Raw genomic sequence first — 24,643 nt, 5'->3', positions numbered from 1 at the left:
TTTGATCCATAGGTTATTTAGAAGTGTGTTGTTTAGTTTCTTAATATTTGGGGATTTTCTAGAGGTCTTTCTGTTATGGATTCCTAATTTAATTCCAGTATTGTCAGAGGACATGCTTCGTATGACTTCAATCCTTTTAAATTTATGAGACTTGGGGCGCCTGGGTGGCTCAGTTGGTTAAGCGGCTGCCTTCGGCTCAGTCATGATCCTGGGGTCCTGGGATCGAGCTCCACATCCGGCTCCTGGCTCAGCGGAGAGCCTGCTTCTCCCTCTCCCTCTCCCTACTTGTGCTCTCTATTTCTCTGTCAAATAAATAAATAAAATCTTTAAAAATATTTATGAGACTTATGGCCTAGCATAAGATTGTTCTTGTTATGTGTCATGTGTGATTAGAAAAATATGTATATTCTGCTTTTATTTGGTATGTCCTATAAGTGTCAGTAAGGTATATTGGCCTTTAAGTGATTTTCTATCTAGTTCCATCAAATATAGAGTAGGGTATTGAAATCTTGAACCATACTTGTTGAATTCCCCTTTCAATTTAGTCTCAGATTTTGTTTCATGTATTTTGGAACTCACTTATTAGGTGCATATACATTTATACTTACTGTATCTTCCTGATATATTGACCCTTTTATCACCATGATCGGTCCCTGTTTGTTTCTAGTAATATTTACTATCTTAAAAACAATTTTGTCTTGTACAGCAAAGGAAATCATCAACAAAATGAAAAGGCAGCCTACTGAATGAAAGAAAATATTTGCAAATGTATCTGGTAAGGGTTAATATCCAAAATATAGAAAGAACTCTTACAACTCAATAGCAAACAATCTGATTAAAAAGGGGCAGAAGGTCTGGATATTTTACCAAAGAAGGCATCTGGATGACTAATGGGTACATGAAAAGCTGCTAAGTATCACTAATCATCAGGGAAATGCATACCAAAACTACAATGCAATATCTCATTCTCACACCTGTTTGAATGGCTGTTATGAAAAAGATAAGAAATAACAAGTGTTGATAAGGATGCGGAGAAAAGGGAACCCTTATACTCTGTTGGTGGGAATGTAAGTTGGTGCAGCTACTACAGAAAGCAGTATAGAGGTTCATCAAAAAATTAAAAATAGAACTACATATGATCCAGCAATTCCACTTCTGGGTATTTATTTGAAGAAAATGAAAACCTTAACTCAAAAGAAAAAAATATATGCAGCCCCATGTTCATTGCAGCATTATTTATAATAGCCAAGATATGTAAACAACCTAAGTGTCCATCAGTGGATGAATGGATAAAAAAATTGTGAAACACACACACACACACACACACACACACACACAATGTGGAATAAGAAAGAATGAAATTTTGCCATTTGTGATGACATGCATGGATCTTGAGGTCATCACGTTAAGTGAAATATGTTAGACAGAGAAAGACAAATACCATACAATCTCACTTATATGTGGAATCTGAAACAAAACAAACATGCAAACTTATAGAGAACAGATTGGTGGTTGCCAGAGGCAGGATGTGGGGGTGGGGTAAAATGGGTGAGGGGGATCAAAAGTTATAAGCCTCCAATTATAAAATGAATAATTCATGGAGATGTAATGTATAGCATGGTGTCTGTAGTTAATACTATATTGCATATTTGAAAGTTGTTAAAAGAGTAAATCTTAACAGTTGTCATTACAAGAAAATAATGTGACTATGTATGGTGATGGATGTTAACTAGACTTATTGTGGTGACCATTTCACAACATACACAAATACTGAATCATGTTGTATACCTGAAACTAATATAATGTTACATATCAATTATACTTAAAAAAAAAAAGCAATTACACAAAGCTTAAGAAAAAAAAGTTAAGTGGGCTGTCTTTCTTAACACCACTCTTAGGGAGTGTTGGCTAGAAGGACTTACCTATTGTGTTAGTTAGTGTGAAGGAAGGGGAAAAGCAGAGTAGGGCAACCTACAGTCAAAATCAGCAATCTTTGTGAATATGAGCCATAGATTTTTTGCTTAAAGGGAATGAGAGAAGAAGCAAGTTTTCATCCTTGCAATACAGAATGGAGAGCAATTATTGAGAGGAAAAGGAAAATCTTTTTCTTTCTTCCCCTCTACAGAAAAAAATGTGATTAAATAACAACATAATGGGTGCCACTCCAAACCCCTGTAAATTTTTTTTGTCACAAATTTAATCATTTCAGCACCCTTATGGTTATTGTTTGCATAATATATCTTTTTCCATTCTTTTATTTCAACCTGTATTTGTCTTTAAATCTAAACTGTGTCTCCTCAACAGCATATAGTTGGATCTTGCTTCTTTAAACTCAATAAAACCATCTGTAGCTTTTGATTGGAGTGTTTAGTCCATTTACATTTAATGCAGCTATTGGTGTAGATGGATTTATGTCTGCCATTTTGATAGTTTCTATATTTCTTATGTTTACTGCCTTCTTTCTGTTAAACCAATTTTCTAGATTAAAAAAATTTTTTTTTGATTATTTAATTGCTTTGTTGATTTTTACACTGTATTATCTTTAGTTATTTTCTTAGTGGTTGCTTCAGGAATTACACTGTGCACCTTAGTTTATCACAGTCAAATTCAAGTTAATAACTAATTTTGATAAAGCAACTTTGTATCAATACACCTTGTTTTCCTATTCCCTCTACAATGTCAATTTTTTATATATAACACTTTACTGACTGAGCCACCCAGGTGTCCCAGAATTTTTTTCTTTCAGCACTTTGAATATGTTGTTCCACTGCTTTCTGGCTTCCACTGTTTCAGATTAGAAGTCAGCCATTAATTGTACTGCTGATTCCCTTTTTGAGATGAGTTTTTTCCTTTCAGCTTTTGAGATTTTCTTTTAATCTTGGGATTTCAAGAGTGGTACTGTGATGTTCTAGGAGTAGATTTCTTTGTAATGATTCTTTTTGTTGAACTTCTTGGATCTGTGAATTAATAATTTTTGTCAAATTTGGGACTTTTTTGATTATTTTTTGAAATAATTTTCTGTCCTTCTCTCTCCTCTTTGATGAGTTGCTTCATTTTATTACATAATACTTTGAGGCTTTGCTCATTTTTCCTTGATCTTTTTCTGTTTTTCATGTTAGGTCATTTCTATTCATCTGTCTTCACATACTGATTCTTTCTCTTGCCCTCTCAGTTCTGCTGCTAAGCCCATCTAGTGCATTTTTCATTTCAGTAACTGTACTTTTCAACTATCGACTATCCATTTGTTCCTCTTTTTAAATTTTAGAAATTTTTTAATTTTATTTTTTTAAAAGATTTTATTTATTTGTCAGAGAGAAAGACAGAGAGCACAAGCAGGGGGAGAGGCAGGCAGAGGGAGAAGCAGGCTCCCTGCTGAGCAAGGAGTCTGATGCGGGACTTGATCCCAGGATCCTGGGATCATGACCTGAGCCGAAAGCAGCCACTTAACCAACTGAGCCACTCAGTCATCCCTGTTCCTCTTTTTTTAAGTAAAAGTTTCTATTTGTTTCATTTGTCTGTTCCTTGAGTCATTATTAGGTTTTTCTTTAATTATTTAAACAGGTTTCTTTTAATTTTTAAAACATATTTATAATCTATTGTTTTTCTTTTTTTAAGATTATTTATTTATTTATTTATTTATTTATTTATTTGACAGAGAGGAAGGAGCCCGACACGGGGCTCGATCCCAGAACCTGGGATCATGGCCTGAGCCTAAGGCAGTGGCCCAACCAGCTGAGCCACCCAGGTGCCCCTATTTGAAGTCTTCGTATGCCCTGCCAATATACAGTTAGCTCTAACTGATTGTTTTTGTTTTTTTTTTTTGAGTTTGAGTCACACTTCCGTTTTTTTTGCATGACATAATTTTTTGTTGGAAACTGGACATTTAGATATATCATAGCCAATCTGTAATTTAGGTTTTTCCCCTGATAATTGTTGTTCTGCTTTTTAAAAAATAAATTATTCGGACTTAATCTTTTTATCCTACCACTGGTATTTCTTCTGTTCTTAAAATTATTATTATTATTATTTTTTTAGGTTGGCGTCCTAGGGTTCACCTCTGAGTCTTAATAGCTTAGTGATCACCCAATGATTGTTCAGTAGCTCTGTTTCAAACAGTTTGAATCCCTAATCTCTAAGGCTTCTGCTTTCTGCTGTTGGATTTCTGTAGGGATTGGTAAAAATGTTCAGTTTTATGATAATTTTTAAGTCTGCCTCACCATTTACTTTCCTCCCAACCTCTTGAGTTTGTTTATGGTTTCCCAGTTAACCAGTTTTGCGTGAAGAATCCTAGGCTGAATATCCTCTGCATGTGCACACAGCCTCCCAGTCAGCCAGGGATGCATGGCAAACTTCTGTAGCTCATTTTTATATCTTTCAAAGTTCTAGGATCTCCCTGTTAAAATTTTTGGCTGGTCCACTAGTCTGTCACTTGCACCAACAAGAACTACAGCTTTAGGTTAATAGAACTGTGGGTTACTAATTGATTAAAGAATGGAGAAAGATGTATCACAGAAAGAAGCAAGAACAAAAATACAAACATGATCATACTCACATGTCCAGAAGTCCTGATGGGCAATAACTTGATGTTAGGGTATGACCTTTGGGGCAGGACGCTTTCTTCCTTGTTGCTTCCCTCAGGGTATATGTTGGGTCTTTGGTATCCTTGAACTATATCAGAATAAAGACCATAGGGGGAGATGAGAAGATGACATATGGATAGCTTGATATTTGGAACTACTTTGATCACATAGCAATAAAGAATATCAGCAGGAAGGAGAGAGCTAGCAGGAGGAGGAGAGAGGTTTAGAGATCATTCACTCCATCAACTTTTCAATTTGGTAGACCAGGAGAAAGCCAAGGCACAAGGATGTTAAGTTTTTAGTCTATAGTTTCATGATTAATTGGTAAATTAGTTGAAATTCATACCTAAGTCTCCTGGCTTTGAATCTTTATTTTTTCTATCATGTCTGACAAAGAAAAGCATAAGTTTTTGTAGAGCCATAAAATTTTTGAGCTAAAAATGAGCTAAAGGTATAATAATATCCTCCAGTAACAACTTTCCAATATTAATATAATTATTATTAGCACCCACTGAAACAACCAGCACTTGTTGAATGTCTAATATGTCCCTATCACTGTCTGTATAAGCTCATTACAAATATGCTGTTAATATTCTCATTTTAAAAAATTAGGAAAGGAGAGATTTAGTGATTTGTCTGAGAGCTGTCAGAAAGTAAGTGATAAAAAAAAGTAAGTGATAGAGCTGGGATCTAAACTTGGGTATGTTTGAATTCAAAGCATCTGCCTTTAATATCTGTTATGTTGCCTCATATAATGTTGGTGAAAGTACTTTAACCCTGTACTTGGCAGGCTTTAATGACTATACTGAAATCATTTTATGGTGCCTATGTCACCTAGTCTCTGCTTGAATATCTCCAGGGTTGGGAAACTCACCCCATCTTCAAGTAGCTCCTTTCCTTATATGACCACTTCTGTTGTTATAGTTCTCTCATATGTCTTTTGGTTACTCCTATAATGTTTGGCTTTCTGTATTTATACAGAATAAGTCAGTTTTCTCTTCTATATGAAGCCAGTCATCTTTAATGTTTTCTTTGCCAGGCTCAACACTTTTTTCAGCTATTTTTTAAAAATAAAATTATTTCCCATCTTGGCACTTTTCTTTGGGTGGACTGTAGATGAGAAACTATTACAGGTGGAAAACATATAATACTACAAGTAGAGTATTATAATAACAAAAATAGTAATAGCTACCCTTTATAGAGTTCTTATTATGTGGCATGCATAGTGCTAAATCTTTTATGACTCTTTACAATAACAGCATGAAGAAATAGGCTTACGGAAGCATTGTTGTCTGTCACTTCTGCAGCTAATAAGTGACCACCAAGCTAGAATTTGAACCAAGGTCTGCTTTAACTCCGACTCTTTACTGTGCTGCCCTTGGCTGGCATGGAATTCAGGGTGGCTATGTTACCTCCTGTGTTCTGGATGTTCTGGTTCTGTTAATTTAGTCTAAGAATTGTGTTAATCTTTTTGGCAGCAATATCATATTTGGCAGCATATTACTGGCTTACATAAAGCTTGTATTCAACTAAAACCTATAAAACTTAATAAGATCTTAAATATTTGAGCTTCTGTCTGGTCTGGCCTTAACCTCTCATGTAATTAATTTTCAGTATAAATGCAAGGCTTTGTGTTCATTTCTTTGTCTTGGGGATTTCAGCCTAAGTTTCTAGGTTGTCAAGATAATTTTGAATTTTGAATCTGTCATCTACATTAACTCTTCTTCCAGATGTATATGACCATGTACATCTTTGATAAGTATCCTTTTTTGTTTGTTTATCTAGTTTTTGATACAATTTCAAACAGATCAAGGGTGAATAAAGAATCTGTATGGCATATCTATTTTTTCCCCCAAACATTGTTGTGGTGTACATTTCTAAAGTCTCAGACATATATTTGGCCATGTCCATGGTTTTCTTTTCTTACTATTATTAAGATAATATGGTCACTTCATTTTAAGGTTCTGGTTGGAATGATGTTGAGGCTATCAGTTATAATATTTGCTTTCTCTGCCTTCTGAGCAAGACATTTATTACGTAGGAAATAGAGAGTTTGGTAGATGTTCTACTTTTGTATTAGACTCCTATTAGAAGATATCTGAATAATTTAAACTCCACTCTATATAGTATATTTGGTATAAGTTTTGTAATGTTTTCTGGGCAAGTATCATACATATTTCTTTTCTGGATAGACCATCTATGGTATGCTGCTGTAATAGTATAATTAGGTTTTTCTCTTTAGTCCCTCAATTTTATTATTTACCATACTTTATTGTTAAATTCATGCATTTCTATGTGGGAGTAACTTTTGGAAAGATCACTGGAATGGCTTTGAAAATTTCTGTATTTGGGGACTGACCATGCACTGTGAACTTGAGCAAGTCACTTAAGCTTTGTGGACCTCAGTTTCCTCATATATACAATAGGGATAGTAATATTCTTTATCATTTAGGATTACAAAAACAGGTCAGGATTTTGAAAATAAGAAACTGATATCTCACATAACAAGAAATCAAGAGGTGGGCAGTCTCTAGGACAAGTAGGGTAGCTATGGGAGCTCCTTAAAAACATTAGGGACTTAGGCTCTTCCGAGCTTTCATTTCACCATCCTTAGTGTGTAGTCCTTTGCCCTCTGGCTTCTTGAGTCATTGCCACAAAATTACTTCTTTAACTCTGGGCTTCATGTCTATGTTTGAGATATAAGGAATAGGAAAGGCTAACAGGCTAAAGGAAAAAGATCCTGGCTTTCTCTTAGGTTTTGTCACTAAGTTTAAGTCCCCCTAAGCATGCCTGCCTGCAGCTCATTGGCCAGAATCATGTTATATGGTCACCCCTTGCTTCAAGGAAAGCTGGGAAATTGTTTATTTTCGTGTTTTAGTCTCTATAATAGAGGAAAGCAAAGTAGAAGGGACTGTGTGTAGGGTTTGGGTCAGCTAGTTAACAATATCTGCCACATTCATAGGATTATTGGAAGGATTCAATTATACAGTGTAATAAGTTCTCCTCTCATTCTATTGATGGTCTTAAAAACTAGAGTGTATCTTGAATTAATTTATTCTACTTTTGTATTCAAGCCTCAGAAAGTCTATGAGAGTAGTTACTTGAATGTTAAATGAGTTCACTTTATTGCCTACAGTCTAGAAATTGGCATAAATAGGTTTAGGAATAAATACTGCATTGTTTCCAACCAGCTCCCCTGTTTTCAACCAAGATTAAGAACCATTCCCACATCTGGCTAATCTTTGTGTAACATACATCCTCACCCTCATTGTCATGGGTTTGTATTTATATCTGGGCTTCTCTGTTAGGGCTATGTTGATTGGTTTGAAGATTATTTGTCTAGAACAGTGTCCCATCTTTCATGCCACATGCCCTGTTTTCTCTTTGAGCATTGCTGAAAGAACCAAATCTTTCCTATTGGTACAATTAACATGGGTATTACTTTTTTCCCTTCCAAAGCCATTGGTGTCAACAGTGACAGAGCAGTGATTATTATTATTATTATTATTTTTAGCATTTTCTCCTAAAGTCCTTCAATTTGCTGCACAAAACTTGGAAGTTCCTAGAGCTGTCATCCAGATTGCTGCTGATAAACATCATTTGTTTCAATGATAATCAGCTGAATTATATCTTAATTTGTAAAATAAACAAATAACTTTAGGGCATCAAAGCTCCCTAGTAATTGGGAAACATTCTAGGAGAATGTTTGTTTTGAGGAAGACTATTTTCTGGAGGATACTTCTGCTTTGGGTGAAAATCATACTGAAGAATAAAAAGCAGCCTGTCACTAATGGGGAAATAATTGGGAAAGAGGCAGATCTGTGAAGTGACTCTAGCCCTCCTCTTGCTTTCTTCAGTGACCCACAAAATACTTATAGATTTAAAGAGTTATTTATGAGTCAGAATGTAGCCAGAGGCACATGAAAGATGGCAGGAGAAATCCTGAGCAGCTAACCCACAGAATGACAGCCCTAATTTGAGCTCAATGGGCTAGCTGGGAGGTAAATTTGAAAATAGGCCACATATCCTGAATATTCATGCAGGAGCTATCACCTGGTCCTACAGCATGAGGTAGAGGAAATAATCATAGTCACTAGTGTTCAGACAAAGTTGTTAAGAAAAGGCCCTGGGAAGTGCATAAGTCCTAGAGGTGAGCTGAGAGTAGAATGGAGGAGTGAGAATCTTAAATGAGGTCACAGTGAGTAATAAAATGGAAATTGCCAAAGAATTTGGAAATGACCAGAGAAACTTGCAGAATGTATCATGAAGTTGGAGGCTCTTCAGGTTTATTACTTATGAATCTCTTCATTCTGATGAAATACTGGTAGTTTATAAATTCTGTCATTTTGGGTGAAACAAGACTTTGACGTGTACATGGTTTTTTGTTTTTTTGTTTTGTTTTGTTTTTGCTGCCTGCATTTATTTCTTTTTGTAGACATTGTTCGAAGTGATGTTGCCCTGGATAAACAGAAAGGCTGCAAGATTGCTCAGCACCCTGATGTTATGCTGGAGCTCCAACGGGAGAAGGCAGCTCAGATGCATCTTGTTCTTCTAAAGGAGCAATTCTCTAATACTTACAGTAATCTCATATTAACAGGTAAGGCTATTGGAGTCATCTGGAATCTTAGAGTATTATAGATTGTTGGCCTCCATTAGTTAACAACTTGATGCCTGGGAGACATTAAAGGGGCTCTAGATGAGCCCACATCTGTCTGTCTCCTCCACTATATCCCTTTTTAAATTGTGGTGACTTTTGTCTTCCTATAAAAAATATTTCTTGTAGTTTACAGATGTATTTTGGCTTGAGGTTATAGGCAACTCAGCATGTGTGTTCTCAAAAGACAGAACCAATGGAAACCTAATGAAGCCTTATAAAAATATGACTTTTTAGATGTGTGCCAGTAGATTTGAAAGAATTACTAAATTTGGTGTCTAAGAAGCAGCTATTTTCCTCTTTCTGTGTATGCCCTTTCTATGAACCCAGTGAACATAAAGATGAAATGTAAAAGAGATAATGATCCACAGGCTGAGCTGAGAATGTTCTATTCCTGGTGGAGTTTGAAAATATCTGGAGAATTTGATTTTCTTTTTAAGAGCAAAGAGGCTATGAGACAGCCATACTCCCTTACATCCTTGGTTCAAGGAGGGAAGTGAATTTGTGTGAGAGCTCAAAGGAGAAGCAACTTTTTGCAGGGCTGCCTGAAAACTTGGCTGGTAAAGAGCATGTGAGTTGCATGCTTTTGTCAAACTGGAGAAGATTCTAATAGCAGACTCTCATGTGAGAATCATGGAGGACTTGAGATGGACTAAGAAGAGCTGTTTAAGTTACCTCCATTTTCTTGAGGGCATGCAAGGCATACCTGCATATATTGATCTAAATAAAGTTTAACAAATCAAAAGTGTCTGTTTCCCCTTATTTATGAATATTTAAAAAATAAAGAGATGGAATGTCTGACAGGCTATGAACATCTCACACTTATTTTTGTAAACTCCAAGTTAGGAAAATTTTAACTTTTTTTAACAGGCTTCCTGGCATTTCACCAGGAATTGCTGAGTGGCAACCAAATTGTTTTGCTTTAGAAAAGGCACAAGTCTCTTCCAACTTTTCATCTTGTACCTGGTGGAAAACCCAATAGCACGAGATGAAAGCCGGATTTAAATGTGGCTTTGGTGAGCAGAGAAGAGGATTACGGATTTCATAAGTATAGGCCTTGTTTTTTTGCCCTTTGATAGGTCATTAAGGAGGGAAAACTCAAAAGTGATTTATGGCCAATGAATTATTTCCCTAAGTTGGTTAATGACACTGTTTAAGTTTAGATGTTTGGGAAGAACATAGATTTTTATCCAAATTTCTTTATTCTGTCTCAGTACTTACATGTACTTAGTATTTTCAAATTCAGTTATTAGAAATGAAATATTTTTATTCCATTCTTATTTTAATTTTAGGTCCATATTAAAGAGGTCAGCCCCCATGTTCTTTAATGTGGCATAGAAAGGGCTTAAAGTAATTCTAACCCTAAACTTTGGATCCAGATTGTAGCTTGAAGGCATATTATCTTTGAAAACACAAGTGTTCTATTGAGTTCAATGGAATCTTTTCTAATTCTCAGTAACATAATCCCTTTGGATGTTTATTCGCAGTTCAAACTGTTGGAATCAACATTGTCAACTTTTACCCTGACAACTTGCTTACTTTCCACTAAACAAACTTACCCTAGAGAAGAGCCTCTTTCCTGCTCTTACTTCTCCCAAGCTGCTTCAAAGAGTCCTCAGGCATTTTCCACATTTTTCACCCAAATGCGTGTACAGAGGTGGTACCTTGCTGCAGACAGAGCATTTGGTGTGCCCCAGTTTGTTTACATGAAAGTTCACAAGGTTTTGGTTCCAGGTGTTGGGAAGAGATGGAGTCATTTCAATTTAGCACCAATGATAAAACTATTTTAATGTCCTTGAACCGAGTCTTTGATTTTACACAGTGTGGTTTCCTAATTGTTATGAATTTTAATCCTTGATTTCTTGTATAAATTTTGAGAACATGGTCTCCAGACAGCTAAACATAATATTTAAACATAACTAAACTAACTTTTGTAAATATTTCCCTTTTCAGTGATGAATGTATATTGGTAAGGAGGGTGAGGTTGAAGGGGCAGAGACCTCTCAAATGAAGTGACTTTCTTTACCAACATGTTCAGAACACCTACTCTAGGATTTCTGCTTGGTGATGTTCTACTTATTTTGTATAACTCTGGCATAATATTTGAAATGTCTGCAATGAAAGTATTTATGTGGAACAGGATGAGGAAACTGGGCCTCCAAAAATCTCAGAAAGAGCTCATTTTCTTCAAACTTCTGCCCTCCTCTCAACCCTTCTCAATTCTTTACATAAATAATTATATAATTATTTATTTCATGTATATGGGTAGCAGGGTATCATAATTGTTTCCTGGTCAGTTGTGGTATATTCTTTATTTTAAAATTGGATAACTAAGATCATAGTATGGGAAAAAGTTAATAAAGTCAGCATAGTAGAAAATTGATAAAGTGAAATGTCAGAGTTAAAAGCATATTAAAAATGATGGTTGTTGCCCTCCACTTCACTAGCAAGCCCTCATTCTTACATATTCCCTCTTTGGCTGATGTTACTATCAGCGTTGAGGTGAGAGGCATGCCTTCATACTCTGCATTCCAGCTCATGATCTTTCTTAAACAGCTACTCCTCAGATGCTGGCAAATGATATTCTAGGTCTTCTGACCAATCAATAAAAGGAAACAGCTCTGCAGTCCTTAGTGACAGCCCAGTTAACAGAAACTAATAACAATTCTTTAATGTGTATATCTTATTGACGTATTCCTCCTTATATCATAGTTTTGGAAAAGTGGATTGTATTTTTGCATGGTATTAAACATGTCTTAATGTTTTCATGCAAATGATTTACATAGCAATGGAAATAATGTTAGCCTCACATAATCTAGAGGGTTTTTGAAATAAACTCCAAGGTTTTGGGAAGGTGATGGAGTAATACCAATAGAACATCAGTGATAGAACTATTTTAACTGGTGACAAGTAACATGCTGCACTTTTCACACTGACTCACAGTGCATGGATGTATGCTTCTGTAGCTTCCAGTTTGTCCCAGAGCTTTTAAGAAAGAACAGCGATTGTTCTTCCATTTCTTTGTGTTCTCATGATTCTTAATGTAATAATGTTCTATATATTTGTTGGAAATGTTCTGCTGTGTATATGATGAATGAATTCACTTGAGATAATTTTGACAGCTAATTAATAACTTTTATAGGTTCAGATTCAATTATTCATTTCCCCTCACCTTGCCCCACTCCCATACTTTTTGAGGTGTAGATTCACCTTTTGTGGTAGATTCCTATAATCAACTGAAAAAGTCAGCCTTAAGGGGCAATGTATTTTCTAGGATTTTGTTTAGAACGTAAGCTTCTGGAGGGCAAGCAATGTTATAATTGTACAGCATTCTGCATAAATGAGGTCAAATTTAAACAAAATTTATTTGTGATGTGAAGTCATAGTCAAGCCTCTATAACCAGGCAGCCTGAACGGAAACTATTATAAATGGATGGCATTAGCTAAGATGCTTTCCAGTGAGGACTCTTCTCATGTTAATTGCTGCCACTTTTTGTTTTGTACCTCCTCTTTCAGTCTTAGATTCCAAAGTGGATTGGGATACCTATGGTCAGCTTTACTGTGTTACTGTAGCAAATGAATTGAGCAAAAGAAGCTCATACTTCCCTGTTGTGGCCTATTCTTCTAACTTTAGTTGAACAAAGGGCTCAAATCAATGGAAGGAGAACTGTTCTTTCAGTTCCCATAAATCATAATTGCTCAGAGGACTGTTTCCAGGTCTTTTAAATTATTTGCATTACATTCTATGGTATTAAATATAACTTTAACCATTTCTCTGTCAATGTACATTAATCTATATGTTGAAACATTTATTTCTGTAGAGTAGATTTCTCAATGTGGGATGTCTGGGTCAAAAGGTTTGTATTTTTAAATTTTATAAAATCAGGGTTTTTGTGGTATAATTTATAAGAAAAAATAAATTTTGACAAATGTATATATCATAGAGTCAAATAGCCACCACCACCATCAAGATACAGATTCCCCTCACCCTAGAAGTTCTCGCGTCTCCCTTTGCAATCTCCTTTCCCTCCCTTCAGTCTTTAGTTGTATCTGGTCTGATATTTGTTCCTAAATGTCATATAAATGGAATAATAAAGTGGTTGTGTGTCTGATTTCTTTCACTTATCATAATTCTTTTTGAGATTCATTCACTTGTTGCATATATCAGCATTTCATTCCTTTTTATTGCTGAGTAATTTTTAATGTTGTGAACATGCTACAACTTTTTGTCCATTTCTCTGTTGGTTTGTTTCTAGTTTTTAGTGATTATGAATAAAGCCACTATAAACATTTGCTCTCAGCTCTTTGTGTTAATGTATTTTTTCTTTTTCTTAGGTAGTACAGTACCTAGGAGTGGGAATGATTGATTTCATGGTGTCTGTTTTAACTTAAAAGAAGCTGTCAGATTGTTTTTCAAAGTGGCTGAAGCTATCTTGTATTCCAATAGGATGTGAGAGTTCTAGTTCATCCACATTTTTCCAACAATTAGTATTGTCTGTCATTTTAATTTTAGCTACTCTAGTGAATATATAGTAGTATCTTGTGGTTTTAATTTGCAATTTACCTTATGACTAATGGTATTGAACATCTCTCATGTGTTTATTTGCCATCTATATATCTTCTTTGGTAAAGTGTTTTAAGCCTTTTGCCCATTTAAAAAAAATAATGAGTTTTGTTTTCTTACTATTGAGTTTTGAGAGTTCTGTATATATTTTGGGCTACAGGTCCTTTTTCAGATATGTGATTTGCAAATTTTTTTTCTGTGACTGTTTCCTTTTTTTTTTTTTTTTTAGAGTGCGGAGGGGCAGAGGGTGAGGGAGAAAGAGAATCTTTTTTTTCTTTTTAAGGAGAGGGAGTGGGGAGGGTAGGAGCAGAGGGAGAGAGAATCTTAAGCAGGGCTCCTCAGGCCCAGTGCAGAGCCCAATGTCAGGCTCGACCTCACAACCCTGAGATCATGACCAGAGCTGAAATCAAGAGTCAGATGCTTAACTGACTGAGCCACCCAGACGCCCTGTCTTTTTCTTTTTTTTTTTTTCAGATTTTATTTACTTATTTGAGAGAGACAGAGATAGTGAGAGAGAGCACGAGCAGGGAGGAGAGGGATGCAGGGCTCCATCCCATCATCCCTGGGATGCTGACCCGAGCTGAAGACAGATGCTTAACCAACTGAGCCACCCAGGTGCCCTGTCTTTTTCTTTTCTTTTTTTTATTTTTTTAACAGTTTCTTTTAGAGAGCAGAGTCTTAATTTTGATGAAGTCTGATTTATGAATTTTTTTTGGTTTGTACTTAAAATTGTGATGCACCTTGCCAGATAATTTTCAGAAAAGATTATAGCAATTCCCATTCCCACAAGCAGTGTATGAGAGCAGTTATTTCCTGGCATTCTCATTAGCAATGGGATCAGTGTTCTTTTCAGGCTTTCTCAACCTAACAGGTGAGAACTATTATCTCACTGTTGCAATTTTCTGGTGATAGCTGGAGAGAGTATATTTTCACATATTTATTCTTGATTTGCATTTTGTTTTGTGAGTTACTTATTCATATTCTTTGTCCTTTTTTTTTAAATTGGTGTTGATCAGTTTGTGAGTACTGTTTGTGAATTAGGAATGTTAATCCTTTGTCATATGTATTGCAAACCATTTTCCTGATAGCATTCATCTTTTTACTCTGTTTTTAATTTAGAGCTTTAATTTCTTACTATAACTGGAATTTATGTTTATATTAGTGTGATGTAAGTATATCACATTATTTTCTTCCAAACTATGAATGCAGTTTTTAAAATAAAACATTCTTTTGCCACTAAATTGAAACATATATGTTATATATTATACTCCCACATATATGTGCCCCTGTTTCTGAACTGTATTTTCTGTCATTTTTCTATTCTTTATTTCTGTGCCAATGCTATACTGTTTTGATATCTGGTAAGGTTTATTAACCACTCTCTCATTCCCCCCCCCCCCAAGGTTTTCATAGCTATTCTCATATAATTACTTTTTGAAATGAGTTTCTCATTTCTTCCAGTTCAATAATACTCATCACTGGATTCTGATTGGAATTGTATTCAATTTATATCCTGATTTGGAGGGGATTGATATTTTTCTGATATTAAGTCTTCCACTTAAAAATATGTTACATCTCTTTACTTGTTCATTTCTTGTTTTATGTCATTTAAAAATATTTCATAAATTTTTTTCCTGTATCTTTTTTGTTTAACTTATTCTTTAATATTTTATACCTTTGCTAATGTTGAGAGTGAATTTCTTTCTCTTTATAACTTATTTCCAGTGTAAGAAAGAAGCTGTTGATCAAAGACAAAGGTAGATTTTGGTCTCTTTTCTAAATTTTACCAAGTATTTTCTATTTAATTTCTAAAAACCTCACAAACAATATTGAAAAATAGTGATAATGTTTGCTTTTCACATTTCAGTGAAATGACTTCATTATTTCATGTGCATAAACGTCTGAGTATTTATCCACTAAAACTAATACTTTAAAGTAAAAATATATTTTTTCAAAATGAGAGCAACTTTATTATTTTTATGATTATAGTAGAGATAAAAATATTTTTATTAATATACTTTTAGACATCTCTATCCATATACTCATATACATAAGCTATAAACATATAGGAAACACATACCAGTTTATACAAACCAAGAAATGTAATACATGCCTGTTATTTGTAACATTCTTTCTCAATATTTTGTGAACATCTTTCTATATCAAAGAATATAGGCTTATATTCTTTTTTTTTTTTTACCTCCAAAAAACCATTTTAATTCCAACCTAACAGCGCCAGGTGCAATGTCTCGGGACAGACTCTGGGTACAATGCTGTGTGGCGATCACTCACTCACACACGGCTCTGAGAAGGCCCCCGAGGGGGACTTACCTTCAGGGGGCTGAGCCAAGGGGGGAAAGGGGTGGCCCCAGAACAGGGGGCAGGGGCAGGCAGGGGGAAAAGGTGCTACTTCTTGGCAAAGGAGATCTTCATGGCATTGTTCTGGGTGATCTTGAAGCCCTGCAGTGCGTCACGAGCAGCCCCTGCCTGTACCTCATTGTCAAACTCCACAAAGGCAATGTCGTGCCGCCCAGGGACCAGTTGGACCTCCTTGAAGCCAGGGAACTGGTTGAAAAGCATGGATAGCATGAGCTCGTTGGTCTCCTCGGGCAAGTTGGTGAGGAATAAGATGTGATTTGGTGGATTTTCTGAAAGAGGCTGAGCAGGCGGCATCTGCCCCGGCATAAGCTGCTGCGGGGGCATGGCCCCTGGCGGGATCTGGCCAGGAGCCAGGCTTATAGGTGGGATCATGCCAGGAGGCGGCATGTAGGGAGGCTGGCCAGGCATGTGGTGCATGATGCGGGGCGCCTGGGTCATCGGGCGCATGCCTGGGACAGGCTCCTGGACAGCCCCCACCACGGGGGCGGCTGTCCCACCCTGTACGGCCTTCTTGGCCACTGGGGTCTCCTGGCTCTTGGGCTTCCTCTTCTCCCGTTTGCGGTCCCGCTCCACGAAGGTGCCCTTCATCTTGGCAATGATATCCGAGTCAGTCTTGGCATACTGAATGCGCATGGGCTTGTCGTAGAAGGGGAAACCCTGCATGGAGCGCAGGGCATTGGTGGCGCTGCTGACCTCCTTGAAAATGACAAACGCCTGGCCCTTCATCTTCAGGCTTCGGGAAACCAGGATATCCAGGATCTGGCCAAACTGGGAGAAGATGGCGTAGAGGGACTTCTTCAGCTCATCCTTGATCTTCTCGTTGAGAATGTTGATATAAATAGTGTGGTTGGGGCGGGTCTCGGGAACTGCCATGGAGAGAGATGCCGAGGTAGAGCTGAAAGAAGGAAAAAAGGTAACTTCAGCCCTGGGTTTCTCCAAATCCTCTGCCCCAAAGCGGTCTTAACGGACTGCTCAGGGATCTTCCTTCCAGGAGGAAGTCAGGAGAGGCGGGAAGGAGGCATAGCTTGGAAAACAAAGCGAAAGGAGGACCGCTTCCGCTCCCCCGCGTGGTAGAGGGAGATCTCCTAGGCTTATATTCTTTTTAATGGCTACATTAGAATTGTTTTATGGGTATATTGTAATTATTTAACTGATCTTTTATTGATAGACATCATGGTTGTCTTTATTTCTTCATGATTTTAAACAGTGCTGTGATGAACATCATTACATATGTATCTTTGTACACTTTCTGGAAGTATGGATGCTATGTCAAAGGAATGAACATTTAAACTTTTGATACATTTAGTAAGTGGACTTTTTTTGTAAATAGTAAATGGACTTTTAGGAAGGTCATGTCAATTTATACTTATACCAACAGTGCGTTAGAGAAAACTAATTTGTTTTTTGCTAACACCGATTATTTTCTTTTTATATGTGTTAGTGTAATAGATTATAATTGATATGACATTGTTTCTAATTATAGTTCATTGATTACTAATGAGGTTAACTGTCATTTTTATTTCTTTTACGAATTGTCTATTCTTTAGCCCGCTTTATTGGGTTATTGGTCAATTTCTTATTGAATTATAAGATCCTTTTTATATATCAGTGATAGTAATCCTTTGTCATGTATATTCCAAAAAAGTATTCTTGGGCTTTTAAAATTTATTTTTGTTGAGTGCATAGTTTAGTAGTCTTTAAATTTTGTTTTTGTTTTCTGTATTTCTCTTCCTCAGTGTTCCTCCCTGGCAGGCTAGCAGTTTGGCTATGGTCTCTATTGCCCTTGGTGTTCCTAGCTCAACCAGGTTTTATCACGGTGTGTAGTTCTACTCTGCGATGATATTTGGGGTCTTGTACATCCAGCCTCTGGGCCACATGGCTTGCCTGAATTCTAGGTGTCTTGCAGCCTCTCTCACCACTTCTCCCTGGCAACTTCCCATCAACTCTTGTCTCTGGGCAGCAGGTTAGCAGTGTTGTTTTATTTTGTTTTTCCACTTAGTGAGTCTGGCTCTGGTTTTCCATCTCTCCCAGGGCACTTTTTATCTGCATTATCTCTTAGCAGTCAAACTACTGTGACATCACTCTGACAGTGATGAGGTTGACAGGTTTGGAACAGAGACTACTTTAGATATGGCAGTCAGGGAAGGCCTCTCTTAGCTGAGACTTTCCAGCTGTGTAATCAGTCATTAGTATTTTCTAAGCATCAGTATCCCCATCATTAATAGGTTGGCAGTAATATATGCATTGCTTTTCTTTTTGGAGTTACTTTTGGGAATCATCGTCTCAGAGTATGTTATAACTAGAGAAATAGTGTTCTGATCTGTGTTTGAATAATAAGATAACGAATGTGAAATACTTTATAAATGAATCTGCTTCATGTCTTTATTAATGAAGGAATCACAGTGGTCCCTTGGTGCAGAAATACATAAGTAGTTGAGCAATTTTTAATTCTACCTAGTTATGTTCGTGCAACGTGTGAGCTTTGGAACCAGACAGTCTGAGTTTGACTCTAGAACAGCCGCTTACTAGCTTTCTTATCTTGGGCAAATTTTTATCCTCTCTTTAGCTTTGATTTCCTCAGGCATAAAATGGTGTTTGTATCTTACATATCTCAGAGAATTATTTGAGGATTAAATGAGATTGTGTGCAAAATGCTTTAGCACAGTGCTCTCGTGTACAGTAAGTATCCCATATTTGTTAGATTTATTATTGTGATTAATTTTACTATATTTTCAAACGCAAATATTACTCTTGGGTAGCTCATTTTCTTTTCTGGTACTGAAATTTGTCTGTTTTTACAACGTCAGTTGACGAAATATGGTAAGATAAAACCAATCGGAAACTATTTTGAGCTCTGCTGTTAACTTGTGGTAACTTCATGATAAATCTCCCTACCACTCTGAACCTTGGATTTTTCAGTTATCTAGGATGTGTGTAAGCATCAGTAAAATAAAGCACAAAGCGTCACTCAGTTTCCTAGAAAAGAAAGGTCTGAAAACATGTCGTGTGGAAAGCATTGTTCATAATTTTTTGGTTAAGCATTTTGAGTTCCTTGAAGGCATGACACTAACTAGATGACTATTACTTGGTATTAGACTTTTCCTGATTATCCTAACATGAAGCTCTGATACTGAGCAGGACAGAAATTAGGTGGTATTCTACATATTATAATGAGTCTAATGCTGTTATCAACATAATGAAATGTCTACATAAAAGTCAGTGACCATATACAAGCACACAACCATGAGGTTAAATAAATGACTAGAAGTTCCCCTTTCCTCTAGCTGCTTTATGGTTGTTTTTTTTTTAAAGATTTTATTTATTTATTTGACAGAGAGAGAGAGAGAGTGAGAGCGCACAAGTGGGGAGGGGGTGGTAGGGAGAGGGAGAAGCAGGCCCTCATGGAGCAGGGAGCCTGATGTGGGGCTCAATCCCAGGACCCCAGGATCATGACCTGAGCTGAAGGCAGACATTTAACCAACTGAGCCACCCAGGCATCCTGCTTTATGGTTTTAAGTACAAAGATACACTCAGTTGCTGGTAGGTCCTCTTATGAACCATTACATAAGTGAGAAAAATGTTTTTTACAAACTCAGTTTCTTATTCTTAGATTTAACAAACATAAAATTACGTTTCAGTAAATATGATAAGAAAATACATAACATAAAAAGGATATAATTATGCAAACATTACATTTTGTTCTATTGACACTTAGTATAATCACTAAAGGATATCTTTAAAAAGTGCTCATGTGGGCGCCTGGGTGGCTTAGTTGGTTAAGCGACTGCGTTCGGCTCAGGTCATGATCCTGGAGTCCCGGGATCGAGTCCCGCATCGGGTTCCCTGAGTCTGCTTCTCCCTCTGACCCTCCCCCCTCTCATGTGCTCTCTCTCCATCTCTCATTCTCACTCTCTCAAATAAATAAATAAATAAAATCTTTTAAAAAAAATTGCTCATGTTCTGCTTCTCTCAAAATTAGATTTGGGAGCATCAGTTGATTTCTCTGCCAAGCTGATGCAAGCTTTGTCTGTATGAATCACAGAATGAACTTCCTTGTCGGCAGGAGTATTTGTATTAGGGAACATGCAGAAATGATGATTATTTCTTGCTTTTCAAACATAGTCTGTAAAAGATGATGTAGGAAGGAGTCCTTTGAATTCATTTTAACTTTAGTTCTCCTGTTCTCTTACTATGAAAGCAGTTTCTCCTACATTCCTTCAGTTAGGCTGATGGCATCACATCAAACGTAATTGAATAAAAGTGATATTTTTGGACAATGAATTAAATACTGACAGTTCTGTGAAGGTCTGGTTGAACCCGGTGGTGTGTTTTAGAGTATTTAGGTCAGTGATCTCCAAGGATGAGGCAGGTTTGGAAAAGGGTGTATAAGAACTCCAGGAGATGTGCAGATAAAACCCCATTGAGTGGAAGAGTTTTGCTAATAATTAATTACTGTCAGATAATTATTAGTTTTATACATTTTTATTCTGAGAATGGAATATTTTCATAATTGGGAGGAATTGATAATGTACATCATCTGTTAGTTTATTTTCAGTGTATTTCAACGTGCTGCAGTTCACATGTGCCCAGTTAAGTGGATTTAAAGAGATTTTTTAAAAAAAGAAATTGGATTAAATATGGTTCTAGTAATGCCAGCACAAAGGAACAAAAAGAAAATTGCAAAGCTGGTTTGTCTTTTTTTTTTTAAGTTTTTATTTATATTCCACTTTTAACATACTGAGTAATATGTTTCAGGTGTACAATTTAGTGATTCAACACTTACATACAATCTTTTTCAGTCACATAATTTGGTAAAAATAATCTGAAAAGAAGTTATCCAAAAAATTTCTGAATTATCAAGAAGACTATTTGAAAATTGTAATTAATTTAATTTATATATATAATGTGTCTTATTGAAAGTTTTTTAATGTCCAGATATTATTATTACTATTTTTTAAATGGGCGAAAAAAAGGATTTTGAATCATTATCAAAATAAAACAACTTTAAAATATTGCTTATTTAATTTTTAGCTGATTAATTAGGAGTTTCTATTTTGACCTATGTGTTGTAATATAACTAAAATACAATTGCAATAAGTGCATCTGTAATATATGTATGTATTACATATATGCAATTATATATTTCATATATATTAATACTTATATATGGATGATTTATGATAAAAATGTTTTACCCATATACAATCAAAAAAATTTGGAGACCAACCTATGAAGTTCTTTGTTCCTCAAAGTAGTGTAAGAGGGTAGATGTGAGCAGGAACTTTAGGGTTAAACAGACCCAGGTTTTGATCCTGTGCTGACCATGTACTAGTTGTGTGGAGCTTGGGCAAACTACTTCATCTCATTCCCATTTTTGAAATAGGGAAGGTAATATTTTACATGGTTTGTGAGGTTTAGATTAATATTTTGAAGTGCTTAATACAGAGCCATACACTCAATGAGCGTTAGTTATGTTGTGTTATAATTATTATGTTGTTATATTACTAAAGAGATTGTCCTTCAGGGAATCTTCCATAAATAAGCTCATGTCTTGTGTACTATCACAATGCAAAGTGAAAAAGAGCTAAATAGATTTCAAAAGAAGCAAGTCCTTAAGTTTTATGATTGTTGTCAGGACTAAAGTTTTTCATGCATCTGGTGTGTGTGTGTGTGTGTGTGTGTGTGTGTGTGTGTGTGTGTGTGTGTGTATGTGTGTGTATAAGGGCTGAGGCTTTGGAGGAAGTAGAGTATTTATAGAGATCATAGGTGCATGGGCACATGAACATGCTTGCCACCCTTTTCCCCTAGAACAGCTCTAGTCTCTGTTAGGGTTCTGAAGAGGAGAAATGCAACCATCCTACAATTTCTTTAGTTTTTGGCCTATTTCCTTTGAATGCAATAGCTTCAGCTGTTATAGTTTACCTGTTCCTTTCCTTAGTATGAAGAAAACTCACAGGTCTGCAGATAAAGCTTCACACATAATCTGGATGAGTGAAAGTATGGTGGGAGTAGGAAGTGATAAATTGTACTCTGCAGCAGGGAAAAATAACATTTTGTTCATTTGGAATAGCCACTTGATTCTCAGGTGATTAATGTTTTAAAATATATTATTGTTACAGTGATTGATGGTTAATATATTAGGGAGATATTTTTAGAGTTGAAAGACCTGGATTTCAGCTTCGCCATTTGCTTCACATGTACCCTGGGACAAGCCTCAGCTTCCTCATTTATAAATTTGGAATCATAGTATCTGCCTTTTGTCAATATTCATTCAACCCATATCTGAGCACCTATCGTGTGCTAGTACTGTGCTGTCCACTGGGGATATGTAGATAAGATTTGATTTGATCCTTGCCCTTCCTGAAAGTATAGTACGATGAGACAAACATGCGAACAGTTGTAGCTCACTGTGATTAGGGCTATATTAGAGGAATAGTCTGGATTGACCTAAGGGAATCAGAAAGGTCTTCAGAAGGAAGTGGTGCTAATGATCTTTGAGTTTTTGCTTTTCCTTAAAAATTCTGGTTAGCACTTATTTCAGAAGTTAAGGACTGTTTGGCAAACTAAAAAGGGAAAAGCAACGGAGCATTTTTTTCAAACTTGTTGGCAGCCTCTGGTGCTTTAAAATAAAAGAAAATCAGTTTACAAGTAAGTACCTTTTTTTTGGGTACACTAGAATTAGAGATATGTATGTACCTGCAGATGTGGTTTGGAATTAGAATTGTTGAGCAACTTGGAGGATCTCAATCTTTCTTTCTTCTTCTGGTTCTTTTTTCTCACCTCTCTCTTTTGCTTGTGTGAGGATATATACATCAGGGCCTCACCTTCTGTTTTCTTCCCCCAGGTTTTAATCTACACTTGTGGCTTGAATTGTCACATAAAGGTAGGTTCTGGTTTTGTGGGATATGTAGTTTATAGAATTTTATTTGCTCTCTTTAAGACAAAGGATACAAAATTATGAACTGAAAATTACACACCAATGTTTATATGGAAAGGTAAAAGACCTAGAATAGCCAACACAATGCTGAGGAGGAACAAAGTCAGAGGACTGACACTACCCAACTTTAAGACTTGCTGTAAAGTTGTAATCAAGATAATGTGATATTGGTGAAAGAATAGACAAATAGATCATGGGATGGAATAGAGGTCAGGTGTAGACCCACACAAATATCTGATCTGGTCTTTTACAAACTGATCTTTGACAAGAGGAAAGGTAATTCATCACATTCTGCTGAAACAACTAGACATCCACATTTAAAAAAAAAATCTAGAAACAGACTCTTCACCTTTCACAGAAATTAACTCAGAATGAATCACAGATCCAAGAGTAAAACATTAAGCTGTAAAACTTCTTGAAGATACCATAGAAGAAAATCTAGGTGACCTTGGGTTTGGTCAATAGCATGAGTTATGAAATGAAAAGTTGAACTTCCTTAAAATTAAGAACTCTTCAAGAGACACTGTAAGAGAATGATCAAGTAGGTCCAGAAATCCTCTGTATTCTTAATTTTTAATTTGAGATAATATAAAAAAATTTGATTCATCAAAAAATTATCTTCCTTCTCTCTACATACATTGTGGTATATATTTCACAAGTGAATTTGTTGATCCTCTACAAACTTGTCAGAGATTTCTGTCTTATGAAAGGAAAAATGACTAATAGTGAAGATTTGAATGATGCTTTTAGGAATCTTTTGGGTAATTTCAATAGAATTTTTGGGTTTCCTAACCCAAATAAAATAAAAGACAGATAGAATAAAAATATTTTTCTTCTATCATCAGGATTTAAGTAAGATGTTCATTTAATCCAGTAAAAGTCTTTTCAATTGTCAACTTCCATATTCCCTGAAAATGGGACTCTGTCATTATATAGAGGAATCTTCTTGATAAATTCTTATTCTTTCCTGAGCATTGAAGTCATATTTCATTTTAGAACAGGGGAGGATGCTTATTATCCTATGTTCCTAGGGCACGGAGATATACCTGTCATGGTGTACCTGTCAAGGGTGGAGCTTCTGTACACACCTTGAGGAGCAGTTTCCACATTGGTCCTGTGGCTGCTCCTCCTTTCTCTTCAGAGGAAACTTTGGGCGGAAGAGCCAACCTGGAGCTGAAAACCAATCTCCTTTTCAAGCGGGACTACTCAAAAGTAGAGCATACGCTAAGCAGGAAAGAGTACAGGAAGCTAATGCTAAGGAGAATGCCTTTTTTTCTAAAGTAGCTTCATGATAATATTTTCTTAGGAGAGAAACCCCCAAATTAACATTCTTGTGTCTTTGAGTTAGAGAATTCTATATATGTGTTTAAGAGATGTTTGCTTATGACACAAACTTATTTACTAGCATATGATTTTTGGAGAATAAATTGGCCTGTCTTCCTTAAAGATTATTTTTTATGCTGTCTCCATCACATCATTTTCTCCCAGGCCTGTATTTCTTGATTCTCTATAGGAGTAGATTTGCACAA

At 36.1% G+C, this 24,643-nt stretch overlaps 2 protein-coding genes across 4 annotated transcripts in view; one reads left to right on the top strand and one right to left on the bottom strand.

Annotated features, from left to right (window-relative positions):
* Positions 1-24,643, top strand: part of HPSE2 (heparanase 2 (inactive)) — a 687,285-nt gene that overhangs the window by 57,990 nt on the left and 604,652 nt on the right. For all 3 annotated transcript variants that reach the window (XR_003519076.2, XM_027589152.2, XM_027589165.1), the window contains exon 3: positions 9,016-9,177. Coding sequence is in view for 2 of the 3 variants with exons in the window: in XM_027589152.2 (XP_027444953.1) it covers positions 9,016-9,177 (162 nt within the window). In the remaining variant the exon portion in view is untranslated. The remainder of the gene's footprint in view (positions 1-9,015; positions 9,178-24,643) is intronic.
* Positions 16,144-17,050, bottom strand: LOC113912022 (U1 small nuclear ribonucleoprotein A). The gene has a single exon (XM_027575060.2). The coding sequence runs from the start codon at positions 17,048-17,050 to the stop codon at positions 16,205-16,207; it is 846 nt and encodes a 281-aa protein (XP_027430861.2). The 3' UTR covers positions 16,144-16,204.

The sequence above is a fragment of the Zalophus californianus genome, chromosome 15, assembly GCF_009762305.2.
Source record: "Zalophus californianus isolate mZalCal1 chromosome 15, mZalCal1.pri.v2, whole genome shotgun sequence".
NCBI lineage: Eukaryota > Metazoa > Chordata > Mammalia > Carnivora > Otariidae > Zalophus > Zalophus californianus.
This window is presented reverse-complemented; position numbering and strand designations above follow the sequence as displayed.

Coding starts and splice junctions, on each gene's coding strand:
- LOC113912022 (XM_027575060.2), bottom strand. CDS start 17,050: ATGGCAGTTCCCGAGACCCGCCCCAACCACACTATTTATATCAACATT.